Raw genomic sequence first — 17,175 nt, forward strand, 5'->3', positions numbered from 1 at the left:
TATAATTGAATCTTGCATAAACCAAAAGCATCTCATAATTATGTACTTTTAATAAAGGTTCAACAAGGTGTTACAAGATGGAGCATATTTACAATGATTTTCACAACCCTGGCATGTACCATAAATTTATCAAGAACTATTCCTCAAACATAATTGCGGTTGTTAATTGTATGCTTTTTTTCCCCCTGATTATAGGGCTTGAACTCCAGGCTTAGGTGCTGTCCTTGAGCTCTTTGCTCAAGGCTAGCTACTCTACCACTTGAGCTACACTGCCACTTCCGATTTTCTAATGGTTAATTGGAGATAAGAGTCTAATGGACTTTCCTGACTGGGCTGGCTCAGAACCATGATCCAAGATCTCAGCATCTTGATTAGCTAGGATTACAGGTTGTGAGCACCCAACAAATTGTATGAATTTATTCTTTTATCAGCTAAGAATAAAGAAGCCAAAAACTGAATACAACAGTGAAAGAGGTAGAAGGAACTTCCCTTCTCCTCCTCTAAGAACTCAGCAACAAACAAATAATGTCTTTTCTGGGTGATTGCTATAAGTGGGTGGTGGAAAAAATGCCAATGCACTCAGGGGTACTGACTTAAATTTCTTGTACAAAACACTAAGATTATACTACTTTCAAATGAAACTTAGGAACACAAAGTACAGGTGAGGAAGAGGGAGGGGGAACCTGGGTATGTAGAAACCAATCCCTGCAAACCCGGAGGGCTTTTGCTATTCTCCAATGCTCAAAGATAAAAAGTCAATAGATTTACTTCTTCTTTCCCTATTTGGATCCCATCTACGTTTGTCTCTTGCCTTATTGCTCAGGCTATGAATTTCAGTGCTATATTGAAGAAGAGTGGAGAGTGGAAAGCCTTGTCTCATTCCGGATTTTAGAGAAAATGGTTTTAACTTTTCACCATCAAGTATAATGCTGGCTATAAGTTTGTCATTTACAGCTGTTACTACATTGAGGAATGTTCCATGGATTCCTAGTTTCTTCAGAGCTTTTATCATAAAGGGGTGTTGGATCTATTTTTCTGCATCTATTGAGATGACCATATGGCTCTTGTCCTTGCTCCTGTTGATGTGTTTAATTACATTAATTGACTTGCATATGTTGAACCAGCTTTGCAACCCTGGAATGAATCCTACTTGATCACAGTATATGAGTTTTTTGGTTAGTTGTTGAAAAGTTTTGCTTTGATGTTCATCAAGGAGATAGGTCTATAGTTCTCTTTCTGGTTTTGGGATGAGGGTTATGCTGGCTTCACAGATTGAGTTTGGTAGTGATCTTTCCCTTTCAATTTCATTGAAGGACAAGATAAACAAGATTCTAAACATTTACAGTGAGATCGAAGGAGGATATGCTTAGCAGAGGATCATAGGACTAAATAGCTATATGAATATGATCATATAAAATGATTCTTACCAAAATTAACTCCAAGAAATGGAAACAAGAGGTTTTGTTTTGTTTTGTTTTTGTTTTTGTTTTTGGTCATGGGTCTTGAACGCGGCCTAGGGGCTGTCCCTGAGCTCTTCAGCTCAAGGTGAGTGCTCTATCACTTGAGCCACAGCGCCACTTTTGGTTTTCTGGTGGTTTATTGGGGATAAGAGTCTTATGGACTTTCTTGCCCAGGCTGGCTTTGAACCATGATCCTCAGATCTCAGCCTTCTGAGTAGCTAGGTTTACAGGCATGAGCTACCAGCACCCAGATTTATTTTACTTTTTGTGGTCCTTTCTTTTTCTATTTTTCCCCCTCTTTTGATTGCTGTACCTTTTGTATTACATGTAAGTTTATCGATTGGAGAGGGGGTAGGGAAGCACAGAAATGGTGGGACAAAGGGTGACCTAATTCAGCAGCGATACTCACTGGCCACTACATTGGAAATGAACTATATAATGTGGGGGAAATGGGGTCAGGAGGGAAAAAACTGGGAGAGAATAAGGGAAGGGTGACACTGTTCAAAAAGAAATGTACTCAATACCTGACTTATGTAACTATGACCTCTCTGTATATCACCTTTACAATAAAAATATACATAAAAAAGTCAAAAACATAAAGTAAACATAAAAACGTAATAGCAGTAAGATACCAAGAAAGCAAACTATCTGGCTGGGCGCTGGGGTCTAATCCCTGTAATCCTAGCTACTCAGGAGACTGAGATCTGAGGATGGAGGTTTGAAGTCAGCTCAGACAGAAAACATCTATGAGTCTCATATCTCCAATTAGCCACCAAAAACCTAGAAATAAAGTTTAGCTCAAGTGGTAGAGAACTATTCTTGAGCAAAAAAGTTCAGGGACAGTGTCAAGGCCCTGAGTTCAAGACTCAAGATTGGCACCAAAGAAAGAAAAAAAGCAAACTATCTTTAAAAAACAGACCAAACAATAGTCTATCACCTCAACTGGTTTAGTGCTAGATAGCACTTCCTATCTTCAGAGATTCTGTATAAGCTAGACCCCATGCTGGTCTTTCTTAAATACCATTCATTCAAGTCTTCCTGTCCAGCCAGCCAACATTTTCTGAGCACTTACTAATAATGACACAAAATGTCCCTTCATTAAAATTGATTTGCTTGGAACTGGAGGTATGACTGTAGTGGTAGAGAGAGCCCTGAATGAAAAAACCAAGTGAGAGCATGTAGCCAGCCCTGAGTTCACTTGAGTTTAAGCCCTAGTACTGACATCAAAACCAAAACCAAACAACAACAACAACAAAAACTGGCTGGATGATGGATTCTCAGGGTTTTTAATGTTTTTGGTTTTTGCATATAATTTCATATATAATATATAGCATTTGAATATTTCTAGGTATGTAATATAGGTATAAACATAGCTGGGCTCAATGGCTTAAGCTTATAATCCTAGCTACTTGAGAGGTAAAGACTAGGTGACTGAGTCTTGAGGCTAGCTTAGGGAAAAAGAAGTTCACAGGATTCCATCTCAACTAAAGGCTGGGTGCAGTGGCATGCATCTTCTATCCTCAATGACATGGGCATGCACAAGTAGGAGCATTACAGTGCACAAAGCAAGTCCCTACCTCAAAAATGACCAATGTAGAAAGAGGCTGAAGGTGTGGCTAAAGTTGTAAAGTACCTGCCTAGCAAGCGAGAGGCCCAGAATTCAATCCCCTAGTACCACCAAAAAAAAAAATAAGTAAAACATATATGTTTTACATGTATAATATTAATATATGAATATAATAGAATATATATACCATATTGTATACACATTCATACAGAGAGAGATAGAATGTATGTGTATGTGTGTGTGTGTGTGTGTGTGTGTGTGTGTGTGTGTGTGTGTGTGTGTGTGCATGTAAATATGGTTTTACTATGTTGTCTAGGCTAGCCTCAACCTCCTAGGCTCAAGCAATCCCACTGCCTTGAAGCCAAATCACTGGAACCTACAGCTCCAAACTTTTGTGCCTTGCTTTTACAATTCTTTTTTTTTAATATATCCATTTTATTGTAAAGATACTGTACAGAGGGGTTATAGTTACCTGAGTAAGGTAATGAGTACACCCTCCTTTGTTTTTCCCCTACCATCCCTCCTTCCCCACCTCCCCAACTCCTCAATCCCCGACACCCAAGTTGTAAAGTGTGTTTTCAACATAATGTCTTTACATCTCATTGTTACAATGGGTCAACCTGTTTGCTTATACAATTCTTTTTAATGCATAATAAAGACTATAGCTACATTATAACATATATTACATTGCCCTGAATATTTTATTAATATACCTGAGTATAAACAGTGGCTGAGTTTGTTACCATATGCTAGTCTCCACTTTAGTTCTCACAATTTAACATGAAGAACATAGCTCCTCTTTTATAATCACCTGGGAAATCTCTGTTTGTAGTTATGCTTTGCCTCAAGTTAACCTCTTGGAGTGTGTGTATGAACATGTACATGTAAGATGGAAATATGGAGCCAAATAAGAGAAAAGATGAACAAAAGCAAGTAATTTCTTTATAGCCTCTCAACAAAAGTCAATGGTAAGGACTTTATTTACAGACTGTGACACATTCTTTTTTTTTTTTTCTTTTGCCAGTCCTGGGGCTTGAACTCAGGGCCTGGGCACTGTCCCTGAGACTTTGTGTTCAAGGCTAGCTCTACCACTTGAGCCACAGCACCACTTCTGGCTTTGTTTGAGTAGTTTATTGGAGATAAGAGTCTCACGGACTTTTCTGGCTTTGAACCATGATCCTCAGATCTCAGCCTCCCCTTACACGTGTGAATCACCTGTATCCAGCTTGTGACTCAGTCTTAAGAAAGTATTTTAAAAATGATTTGACACTAGAGCCACTGAATGTGATCATTTTTATTTCTGACTATAAGGAAACTCAGCACACCTTATTTTAAAGCCAAGCTTCTCTAGGAAGTAATTAAAGAGATACATGCTGATCAAGTCATTTTTAGGATAGATTCATAAAAATTCAGACACATAAAGTTAGTTGAATTGACTAAGATTTTAGAGATGGAAATAAGACTACAACACAAGTTTCCTGACTGCTGGTCCATTACTTCATCACCACACCACTAGGAACAGACAGTGAGAACACCTTGGAACCCATGTCTTTGATACATTCTCCTGATGGCCTATGAAAGGACCTCTAACTCTGAAGAAGAATATGGCTAGGGTGAATGGTTTAAGTATAGATATAGCCAGGAACATTACAATGGTTCAATACCTTAAAATCCTGGGTGAAAATGATTTTCAACCTAAAATTCCCATCCTGGCTGAACTGTCAATCAAATATGCAATTCACACAATTCACACAAAGTTTCAACAAATACCTTATTCAGTTCATTCTGACATGCTAATCTACCTCTTCAAAAAATATAATAAGGAATGAATGCTCTGCTTATTTAACTGAAGAAATTGTGTCCTAATATCTGGCTCTAAAAGTAGATCTTGATTGAACTAGATCTGCCATGTTTGCTTATAAATACTGGCTTAAGAATAGGATGAGATCCAATTTTTGAAAAGGTGACAGGACAATCGTAAGATGTTAAATAGCATCTAAGAAAACCATCCCGTTTCTAAGAAAGTCACAAGTGTGGATGGGATATAGCATTTACTTAATATGGACAAAGACCTGGGTTCAATCTTTGCACAAAAATGAAAAACAAAACAAAACAAATAATATACAAATTAAAAAAGCAACAGGAAATGCTATGCTTTTTGTGCCTTTGGACATGGCTAATTTGGGGTATGAGCCTAAAAGACCTATAGTCCTATAGGGACAAGATGTTGTCCCTAGCCTGATGATGGAGCTAGCTAGGGAGGAAGAGAGAGCTTAGAGAACAGAAGGGGAGAACTTGAAGCTCACTCTTCCTTTGAGGCCCCTGTAATATTACCTTATACAGTCTAACCTTAATGTTTGAGTTGCTCTCAGTCTGAGCATTTTGTTACTGGCAATCAAATACACAGAAAGGCTGGGGAGAAAACTTTCAGGATGTCGCAATAGGACAAGAGCCATGCAGCAGGCCTGGACAGAAACCAGGTCATCTGCGCAGAACAAATGATTCCAGAAGGGAGAATCAGTGGAAACAACCATTTAAATTATGTGGGATGATGTGGACAGTGGCATTTTACAAAGTTCCTGGAGGGGAGGGGGAACATTCTTCTTATCTGTGTGAAAACACAAACAACTGTAAAACAAAGAAACTACTTTCCTCCATACTTGACTTATCAGTGAGCAATACTTTGCAGCAACAGTGAAAATGATGGGCATGAATTCATAATGACTACATCAGGAGGACAGAGGAAGGAATGCTGAAGTCCTCACTAACACAATGAGAAGTCCATCAATAATGTGTCAAAGATGATCAATCAAGAGGTAGGAAAACATGAATGTTACCTGGAAGTTTAACAGAAATGGAGAAAAGAGTTTGGAAAAGTAGTTGCCTTGGGCCTGGATGGGGAAGGGCTTGGAATGAAGGAACAAAAGCAGCTTGTTAGCCGAAGCCTTTTAGCATCATTTAATTTTAAGAATTATGTGCATGGATAGACTAAAATGCCAAAACATGAAAGGGGAAAGGATACTGCTCTGGGTTAGCAGCCAGTTCACATCAAGTGCCTGTCAATATTGCCTCTGTCCCTTCCCTCCTCATGAACTCTACTTTGTTTGTCCATGGGTTTCAGCTTCTAAGTCTCCTTCTGTCACATTGGATGTAGATTAGTCAAGGCCAAACTACTTCCATGACAGAATTTATGATGTGTTTTTATAAGGCTGCGTGGTGGTGAAAAGTAGGAATTGCTTAACATTAAGTTTATCTGAGGCCCAGTATTTTGTTTTATTTGGGCCACTTTCCTGATTTCTTTTTCAGGTCCATACTTACTGCTTTTCCAAAATTAAGTTTGGACTCTGGAGTATATTAGATAATGGATTTTCCATTATAGCACACTAGCTGTGTAAAGTACCACAGGCTGGTAACTTTAAAAAAGTACTAGGGAACTGGGGGAAAATATGCTAGAGCCTACTTGATGATTTACTATACCTGAACTTAAGATGTACTTATTGTACTTGAATTTATTTCTGTTGGCTAATGGTGTTCTTTTTCATAAAATGTCTCATTTCTGTAACAGTAGCAATAAATTGGAAGGCTAGAAAAAATATTGTTGATCTCCCATAGCAGATCTAGCAAAGTGGAAGAAAACTATGCATGCTAGCTCAGTTTATCCCCTACTTAAATGGCTGATGTGTAATAAGATAAAACATATATCTGGTATAGGATCAGGCCCTAGTAAGTAATTAATGTCAACTAAAAGGTATCTGAGGGGAAATACTAGACATTTTCAAGGATACTAACACTTAGCAGACGACTATCAAAGTACCTTTCTTGGGATGATAAGAATTACACTGGAATCTACGGAACTAAAAGGAACCCAAGTGCCTCCTCCACCTCCACCCACACCTTTTGGATTTAAAGGGTTTCCATTTAAAATGAGATGAAGATAGAGAAAGACTCAAAGTTAGCACATAAAAATGCATTTTTTACTTGGCCCAAAGTCTAAAGCAAATGAATCTGGGGAAAAAGTTATTCATAGCTGATATTCAGGTACACAATATGTTTATGTTTCTATAAACTCAGCTATCAAACTGAAAGGCAATAACACTGGATTTGAAACTATTACAGGGACATCTCATACCTGAATTCTGTTCGCTTTCATCCTCGTTAACCAAAAACCCCATGTGATAGTTCCCCACCTGTTGGGAGTAACTTTTTTCTAGTTCGCAAACTGGAGGATAATGGGTAACAAACAGGGTTAAAGATTTCACCTGTAACAAGAAGACATACAAGAAATGATGTTTTATTTTTTTTAATTGTAAACTGTTAATTCAGGGCGGGAGTATCTCCTGGAGGTAAAGTACAGTAAATACCATATGTTCTTTATCTAGATGACCAACTGGTAATATTTTGCCATCTTCCCTTCCTCCTCAAAGCACACACATGCAGGAATACACACACTTATATGCACACACACAACATACATGAATCATTTGAGATTAGTTGCAGACATAATCCCTATTTACTTAAGATTCTATCTTTTATACAACCTATGTATGATGATAACATGGGGAAATCCATTACAAGCTGTTGAAAACAGGGTGTGGAAAGAGGGCTAACAAGAAGTTAATCTGCTCGTTGGACTGCATGCATGTGTGTGTGTGTGTGTGTGCATGTGTGTGCGTGTGTGTGTGTGCATGTGTGTGTGCGTGTGTGTGTGTGTTCGTGTGTGTGCGTGTAGAGTACACTGTGAATATCCTTTTGTACAATTAATATATAATCCTAAAAAGAAGGAAAACCTATCATATAATTTTAAAAATCAAAAAGAAAAAGCCGAACTCAGGGACACGTAAGAACAAGATAAGATAAAGGCAATGTAGTTTTGCATTGCTTTTTTAGAAAGAAATATGAGCAAGAAAATGTTTTTAATAACTAAGGAAGACAAAAAATGAAAATGAAAATGAAGAGAAGGGATTGAGACAAAGGGGAAAACAAAGGGGAGCTGACTCAGGACAGGTGCTATGAGGGACAGATAGAAATGAAGAAACAGATACAAAGAAAGGCAAACAGAGTAAATAAAAAGGGAGAGTTTCATGGAGATGACAGGGAGGACAGCTTGACACAAACAACTATTTAGACAGGGATTCTGAAAACAGAGGTAAGTGTTGAAGGAGTCATGGTTATTGAAACAGAGACTCAGAGAAGAGACCAAAGGTCTAACCTTGAGTTCTTATAGAGTATCACTGAAAAATGTATTTCTGAGTAGAAATTTCTGAACTATCTCTATCTCTTTCCTTGAATAATTGGGTTTAGATGGGTAGTCTCTATTCTTGATTTATCTTACGAAGAAAATAAACAGTTCCTATATTGTCAGGAGGGCCTTTTTCCTATGACCAGGTTTATTTTGTTTTAGCGAAAGAAAGTAACACACATCCAATGACTAAAAATCATTTACAGCCAATATATCTGAGTTCATTGTGAAGCATTCTCATGATCAATATCAGGACAGGTCTATTCTAACAAACAAAGGTAACTAAGCATTTGGAGGCAAAGGTCTAGAAAATAATTTGTGTAGCATGTAAACAAATGGCATGCAAGGATTATATGAAGGTATTATGACCATAGTAATAATGATATATCATATATTTCAAAATAACTAAGGAATTAAATTTTAGCTGCCTTACCAGAAAAGATAAAGTGAGGTGATGAATATGCTAAAACAGCTTGATTTAATCATTCTCTAATTTTACCAATACATATGAACTACCAATTTAAAATGGTGTTAGTTTAAAAATCAATTAACTGTTTTCAGAAGCAGAGGATACTTACATCTCTAATGAAATACTCAAGTGTGGCATAAGCAATGGCAATTCCATCATGAGTGCTTGTCCCTCTTCCCAGTTCATCCAAGATCACCAAGGACTGCGATGATGCTTTTCTGATGATTTCAGCTGTGTCAGTCAGCTCTTCCATAAATGTACTCTGGCCTTTATATATGTTGTCTGCAGCACCCATCCTAGAAATAAGGTCACACACACACACACTTTAGGAATCAAAATTATATACATATACATATGTCAACAGTAATTGAGATTGAATTAAACATGAAAAGTTTAATGTGAAAAGTACTCAGTATCAAATTTCAGCTTGAAAAAACACTCTGGATAGAAGGTAAGGTACTAGACAGCAGATCCCGAAAGGTAGATGAAGTTCTGACTTTGTATTTTTCTGACTAATGGTTCCACACCAAAATCTTGATATTCACAAGACAAAACAAGACTTCTCCATGTTGCTATATTTAAAAATCTGTGAGCCACAGCGTTCTGTATGATTAAGAGGGTTTTCCACATTTTCCTAAGAAAATTTCATGGTTATTATACATTGAAATACCTTTGTAAAACAATTTGCTTGTACATGATAAAACTTTTTACCAGAATTAGAATTATAGGTGTTTAATGACCTGGAACAATAGCAAATAGAGATTCCCAAGGTTAGCAGAGTTCCTAGAGATGTCTAGAAATAGGTTTAAAGATTTAAAGATTTCCTTCCAGGAAGACTTCTCAGCGCCTTTATTACTTAATTACACATTGTACATTTCTCTGAGAAGTATCTTTAGCACATATTTTATTTATTTAACCATGGATCTAAAATTTCTTCCGAAGTTATGTGTGGCAGTATTATTCTGCAGAGCATATTCTGGAAAGCACCTACACAGTGTAAAAGGAATCTGAAAAGAAAAGAAGGAATAATGGAGTAAAACTTGCCCACAGACATGCATGTAGTTCATTGCAGGACCCAAAATACAGGTTTTAGACCCCCTGGCTAGATCTGTGTGAAAACTAGTAACTGTTTTTTCTGCAAATCTGCCATCAATTTAGTCTTCCATCAAGGTTCACAAAGCACAGTACATACATCATGGCCTCTAGCACTATAATGTACCTTTATTTCTCAAAAACTCCATATTCAAATTGAACACTAACCAGCAGTGTTGGTGGAATCTTTTAAGGGCAGGGGTAATAAAGTGTGATATCCACAGATGGATAGAGCCTTAGAATTGTTCCAATAAGTGACATGTAGAAACTCAAAGGTTTTACTCAAAATGCTGTCAGTTCTATTCACTTCAAAAATCAATAAGCACAAAATGTAATGTCAAAACTGCTGCTCATGTAGAACACTCAAAGTTCAAATACTGTGGCCTATTTTAATTGTCAGTATTTCCTGTTACAGTTACAGACCATTACAGGGATGGAGAACTTTTTTATTTGCAAAGGGCCTTCTGGATATTTATAACATCATTTATTGTATAGTATGGACATCCTGTGGGAAGACAGCATTCGGCTCACTTCAGCTGTCTTCTAGGGTACAGAAAACTGCCTCAGGTTAAATAAGGAGAATTGAAGGTGAGAAGGTATGGAGAGTTAAAACAGACTCACAGGTCTGTTCATATTGGTCAGAAGTGATGTCAGAAGACATCTGACAGTTAGTTCATGGTTTCAGGATTGGTCCAGTAAAGCCTGGAGAATGGTCTACTCTTCTGGCTTCCCAGATGGCTGCAAAGTGACTGCAGAAGTGAATGTCTCAAGGCAAAGGACAGCGACACAAAATAGAGGAATTGGGATGACAAGTCTTTATCCTACTTCCAGTTCATTCCTGCACCTTACTTCTAGGAGTCAATGTTTCTAAGCAAAAGAAAAGTAACTATTAAGAGCTTCTTACAAGCCTTCTCACAGAAAGAGAAGCAAAGGATATTGAGTCCATCTGCAAAACAATCTAATAGCGGTGTTTAAGTCTGCAGATACAAATAGGAATGAACTGCTAGCAGTACATATACATCAGCAAAGATGACTAGATACATGACACTGCTGTTAGGAGTATGGGAGTGAGTGTTTTCATACAGGATTAACCATTGTTACAATCTTCCAAAAGACAATTTAACAATGTCTATTAATACCTTTCATGACCCATAAATTTCACTTTAGGAATCAACATTATGGGTGAAAAGCGAATGTGCATCTTGCTCATTATGTTATTTAATGAAAAATTTTAAAAGTCAAATGCCTAGGAATAAGGAAGGAGTATATACTACTCTGATAAAAAAAACTATACAAGCAATAAATTAATACGTTAAAATTTTGAATAAAACATACAGAATGTAGAAAACACTAGATGAGTGCTGGGACCTGATTTTGAAAGAGATATACCCAACTGTGAGGAAGTACCCATGACTGTAAGAATGGAAGTAGTCTTCCAATTAGATGCACGAGCATCATCCAGAACTGAAGAAAAATTTTAAGATAGTTCAGGGAAGGTGGAATTATAAAAGAATGAAAAAAAGAAAACCAACTACCATAGAGACAATGGAAAAATATACAGTCCACTAAACAGATGTAAAACAATGCCTCCATTTGGTATTTTTTATTGAGATTAAGAACATCAGACTTAAAAAAAAAAAAAAAAAAAAAAAAGAACATCAGACTTAAAAAGAACAGTCTATCAAAAAAAGGAACAACTGGAAAACAAAATACCTTAGAAATTAAAAACAAGACCAATAAGAAAAAATTCTCTGTACAGGGGAAATGAAAATTAGATGCTATAGATTTTAATCTGGAAGATAAATTCCAAAAAAAAAATCTCTTAGATCAATAGCAGGGTTATATAGAAAATACATATAAGCAATTTAAAATTGGAAACCAAACCCTGAAGATTTAAAGCTCACTTTATATAAAGTGTATTAGTAGTAGACAGAAACAATAAAGGTAGCAAAGTAACTGACAAAAACATTCTTAAATAAAAATAAAGCACATGTTTACTAAAAGGTAAACATTCTGATGGAATATTATAATGACAATATTTTTTTAACATTTCAGAAAAAGATAAACCTGGAGAATGAGACTGCTATCTGACTTCATCTACACTGAATGCAGAACAATGTTTTAAAATTCAAAATCAAGATAGCAGTATTTATCTACAACTTTTAAAAGATATAAAGACAAAATAAATTTTCTACTTTGCATTTTTCTAGAATTCAGAAATTTTGTGATCATGAACCCTACACTAAATAAAAGTACTCAGAAACAGATGTCAAAAAGAAAATCCTATTTAAGAAAGAGAATGCGATATAGGGGTTGGAACAGTGGGCAGAAGTGAAAAAAAGTCAGAAAGAAATTGAGATGGATTTCAGACAGTGATGATTAGAAGATTCTTCTTTGACCAATAGAGTTTTATACATTAGAAAAAATATATACATATATACACTATAATCTAATGTATAATAAGGTATGAGATATATGTGTACACACACACACACACACACACACACACACACACACAAAGTGAGTAGAGCCTGGCTGGTAAGGCAGGGGTAGAAAGGAAGCCTTTTCTTTTACAATTTGACAAACTCTGTACTTCTTCTTGCAAGTACGCAAGAACACTGCTTCTTGCTTATGTAATTATAATTTTTTTAAAAAATTATACTGTGCCATTGTTACCAAAAATTGTGTAAAAAATACAGAAGTTTATTAATATGTCTAGAGTAATTATCCTTGCATGAGAGGATTACTGGTCATTTTCTGACCTTTCCTCCTCCTCCAGGCACCTCCTAAAACATCTGGCACAAAGATGAAGACTGATAATTGATTTTTTTTTTTTTTTTTTGGTTGGTCATGGGGCCTGAACTCTGGGCCTGGGCGCTGTCCCTCAGCTCTTCAGCTCAAGGCTGGCACTCTACCACTTGAGCCACAGAGCCACTTCTGGCTTTTTCTGCTTATGTGGCCCTGAGGAATTGAACCCAGGACCTCATGCATGCAAGGCAAGCACTTAACCACTGAGCCACTTTCCCAGCCCCTGATAATTGCTATTAAGTAAGAGTAGCATAGTAAAGTCTTCTTCCCCAATTCCAGTGGATTAAAACACAGGAAATGGTGTTCTAACATTGTTATTAACAAGATTTCCCCAGCTTTCTTTGCATTACTATAATTAGTGTAACTTTAGGAATCATTTCAAATAAAATATACAGAGCCAAGAAATATACATATATGTATATGGTAAATAGATAATTCAGCTTAGTTTAAATGTAAGGCATTGCATCCCATTTTATACACTAGAAATATTTAGGAAGATTGAGGTTTGCAACAATATTGAGACTTGCAACAAGTTATTAATTTGGTGCTGGGGATTTAATTAGGACCTCATATAGGCAAAATACATTCTCTACTACCATATGCCTAACCCCAACATTTGGAAATTCTTATTTTAGGCCTGGAACCTTCCTATATATCTAACTCTTAGCATTAAAATTTTAGCTGTCAAATAATTGGGAAAGAAGTTTTAGTTTATATGATGGAATTTTAAAAATTAATTTTTATTATGCTTTTAGTAAGTTATATCCCATAATTAAACACAGACCAACCAGTAACTCCAGTAAAAAGTCCAGCCAGTAGTTCTGGCTGGTCACTAAGAAGTGTGTCATCTTACCCAAGCTGGGTAACTGCTGTGTGCATGCAACTTCCTCACTGGTAAAACCAGTCGCAATGAGCTTCATGATTCCATTTGCACACAGGTGCATAAAGTATCTTGAACATATTCGCCTTCCTTTGCCCTCTCTGATACCCTTCCTTCCTCTCATTAGTACTCCCATCCCTGACAGAACCTAGTTTACATTCCTGTCTTAGTCTTAGCTGGCTTTGAAGATGTTTGCTGCCATGTTGTAAGCTAGTTCTGTGATCTCCCTGCAGCCTCCAGGAGCTGAGAGTAATCCCTAGGAGACACCCCTCAGGAGGCTGGGGACCACAATCCTGAAACTGCTAGGGAAAGAATTCTGCTAATTGGCTTGTAAGGGGATCCAGTCTGTGTTCCAATCTGCTAGCAGGAGAGAACATGGTCCTTGCCAAAATGTCTGAATGTATCGACTACTTAATGATTGGAGGAATAATGTTTGGAAAACTTAAACTGCATTAATTAAGCTATTAAGTTTGAGATAATTTGTTACGCAGCCTAGAAAACTAACATGGTGCCTGTGTATGTCCATCATGAAAATGAAAATTTGGTGTTTCCTTTTGCTCTTCTGCTCCCTCAATCACCCCATGTACCCCACTTCCCTTCTAATCCCACTGTTGTTTCACTGATTGATATTCTATTCTATTCCAACAGCCTAACTTTTCTCTCTATCTTCACTTTCTCTAACAGCTAATTTATCTTTCACCTCGCCAGCACATTCATATTTTAAAATCAATATGAGTCATGGTGAGTCCTACACTGAAAACTTAAAGTGGTTTCCTGATGCCCAGAAAAACAAAACCCCAAATTCCTAGCATGTTTATCTAGACCCTCTATGTGCTTTGGCTCAAATCTCTAGTCTCATTCCTTTCTGCAATGACCAGGGGACTCTGTCAAGGCAACTTTTACTCTCCATCAGATATATGTCACATACCTGTAAAAGCTGACAGCTTTATAAAACACAACGGACTTACTGTAAAATCTATCCTTCTAAACTTCAACTTTTTTTTATTACATTCAGAGTTGCTGCCACCCTTCTTCATTGTTTTCTTAGTCTAGTATAGTCTTCATCCTTCTTTCTATGACAGATAACTTGTCTTCTTTAAGCTACTTCTATATAACTATTCCTAAATGCCTCTCACAAAGAAGAGAAGTTTCTTTGTCATCTTTCTAGAAGAGCTGATAACAGATCTGAATGATTTCTCTTTGCAGTATTGTCAAATGGCAAGCAGAAATTCTTTTTTTCAGTAGTGGGGCTTGAACTCTGGGCCTGGATGCTGTCCCTCAGCTCTTCAGCTCAAGACTAGCGCTCTACCACTTGAGCCACAGCGCCACTTCCAGCTTTTTTCTTTTTGCTTATGTGGTGCTGAGGAATCGAACCCAGGGCCTCATGAATGCAAGGCAAGCGCTCTACCACTGAGCCACTTTCCCAGCCCCCAGAATTTCTTATGCATAAGATGTCCCATACATACTAAATTATTTGTTTCTAATACAGTTAACCCAATACTTGAACCAGGCCACACAAAAGCCACCAGCAGCACTACTATGTTCACTACAGCATTGTTCACCATAGCCAAGTTATGGAATCAACCTAGATGTCCCTCAGTGGATAAATGGATCAAGAAAATGTGGTATATATATTCCATTGTGTGTGTATATATATGTATATATATACATACACACACATTATATATATATATGTATATACACACACACACACACACACACACACACACACACACACAATGGAATTTCACTTACCCATCAGAAAAAAATGATATTGTGCCATTCATAAGGAAATAGAAAGGCTTGGGAAAAAATATACTAAGCAAAGTAAGCCAGAGCCAAAGACACATAGGCCACAAGGTATACCTTATTTGTGGAAACTAGAATGTGCTTAGAAAATTACAAATAAACACACTGAATGATTAAATATATATATGTGTATATATATGTGCACACATACACTGGGACATGATAAATTTTATAGGACTCTAGACACTCAATGAGGCAAAAGGCAAAAGAGGATATGCATAGGAGTGGTAGCCAAAGGCTCAAGAGTTATGTGCAGACAATCACATAAAATAATATTCTATGAAATGAACTCCAAGAAAGGGAAACAAGACATTTTTAGCTGCCATTGTTACTGGTTTTGCCTTCTTTTCCTTTTGTCTTGTTTACTGGCTTGTTTCTATTTGAGACAGTAAGAGAGAGTACATAAAAAGGTGGAACAAGGGTGAACAAAAATGTAACAGTGATATTCACTACACACTACGTCAAAAATGAACTGGATATCCTGTGGGCTGGGAGGGGAAGGAAAAACTAGAAGAGAGCAAACGAAGGAGAGACATATTTCAAAAACAACTGTACTTAAAATTCTACCTGATTCATGTAACTATAAGCCCCTGTATACCACCTATATAACAATAATTAAAACATTAAAAAATAAAATAAAAACAAAAGTGCAACATAATTTAAAGAACATACAATATTCTGTATTTTAACTGGGATCTCAAAAAGTAATTTTTAATGTTTTCATAGAAAGCTCATTACAATATGATAGTTTGCAATTAAAGATTGCACACTGCTTCAATAGTATTCATATTTCCACTCAAAAAAACAGCATTTAAAAAACTCCAAATGTAATTTTTCATAATATAAAAACTACCTTTTCTATTCTAATTCTAAATTGCCATTAGTAAAGGTAACTCCATGCCAATGAAGAACAATTTGTTTTTCTTTCTGGTGACAGTCCTGGGGCTTGAACTCAGGGTCTGGTAACTGTTCCTGGATTGCTTGTTCAAGGCTGGTACTCCACTAGTTCAACCACAGCTACGCTTCTGGCTTTTTGGTGGAGATAAGAGTTGCACGGATATTCCTTCCCAGGCTGGCTTTGAAACATGATCCTCAGATCTCAGCCTCCTGAATAGCTAGGATTACTGGTGTAAGCCACCTATGCCTGGAGGAAGTACAATTTTTTTTAATTCTACTTCCTTTTTTTTTTCTTAACCTTCTGCTTATCCAAACTTCCTCTCACTATTGTCTTCAAAGCCTTCCTTAAGGACAAGACCAGAAGATGATCCATTCACCATCCTGTCTCCTTTTAGGTTTTTTTTTTTTTGGGGGGGGTGCGAGGGGGCGGTCATGGGGCCTGAAATCTGGGCCTGGGTGCTGTCCCTCAGCTCTTCAGCTCAAGACTAGCACTCTACCACTTGAGCCACAGCCCACTTCCGGCTTTTTTCTTTTTTGCTTATGTGGTGCTAAGGAATCGAACCCAGGGCTTCATGCATGCAAGGCAAGCACTCTACCACTGAGCCACCTTCCCAGCCCCCTCCTTTTAGATTTTTATCAATGAACATCAACTGTTACACATAGTTCTGACAATCTCTGCATCAAAATCCAGACTGCTTCATTCTTACCAAATCTTCTGTGTAATACTGCCTAGACTAGATAAAGGAAACTGATTGCTCTCCACAGTGCTACTCAGTTTTTCTCTATTTTTTTCTACTGTGCTCACATTCTCTATAGAGAATTCAATCTCTTTTTTCTAGTAGTTCCTTCTCCTTTGACAAAAGGAAGAAACAGAATCAAAAAACAGAATCAAGAAACAGAATAAAAAAAAACAATGGGTTAGACACTGGTGGCTCATGCCTATAATCCTAGCTA

General features: G+C 37.0%; 1 protein-coding gene across 2 annotated transcripts in view; it reads right to left on the minus strand.

Annotated features, from left to right (window-relative positions):
• Positions 1-17,175, minus strand: part of Msh3 (mutS homolog 3) — a 166,715-nt gene that overhangs the window by 8,810 nt on the left and 140,730 nt on the right. For both annotated transcript variants that reach the window (XM_070031172.1, XM_070031171.1), the window contains exons 21-22: positions 8,845-9,031; positions 7,157-7,286 (exon numbers count right to left, since the gene is read on the minus strand). In XM_070031172.1, coding sequence (XP_069887273.1) covers positions 7,157-7,286; positions 8,845-9,031 — 317 coding nt within the window. The remainder of the gene's footprint in view (positions 1-7,156; positions 7,287-8,844; positions 9,032-17,175) is intronic.

Source organism: Dipodomys merriami, unplaced genomic scaffold, assembly GCF_024711535.1.
Source record: "Dipodomys merriami isolate MVZ:Mamm:240054 unplaced genomic scaffold, mDipMer1.0.p SCAF_20, whole genome shotgun sequence".
Lineage (NCBI taxonomy): Eukaryota > Metazoa > Chordata > Mammalia > Rodentia > Heteromyidae > Dipodomys > Dipodomys merriami.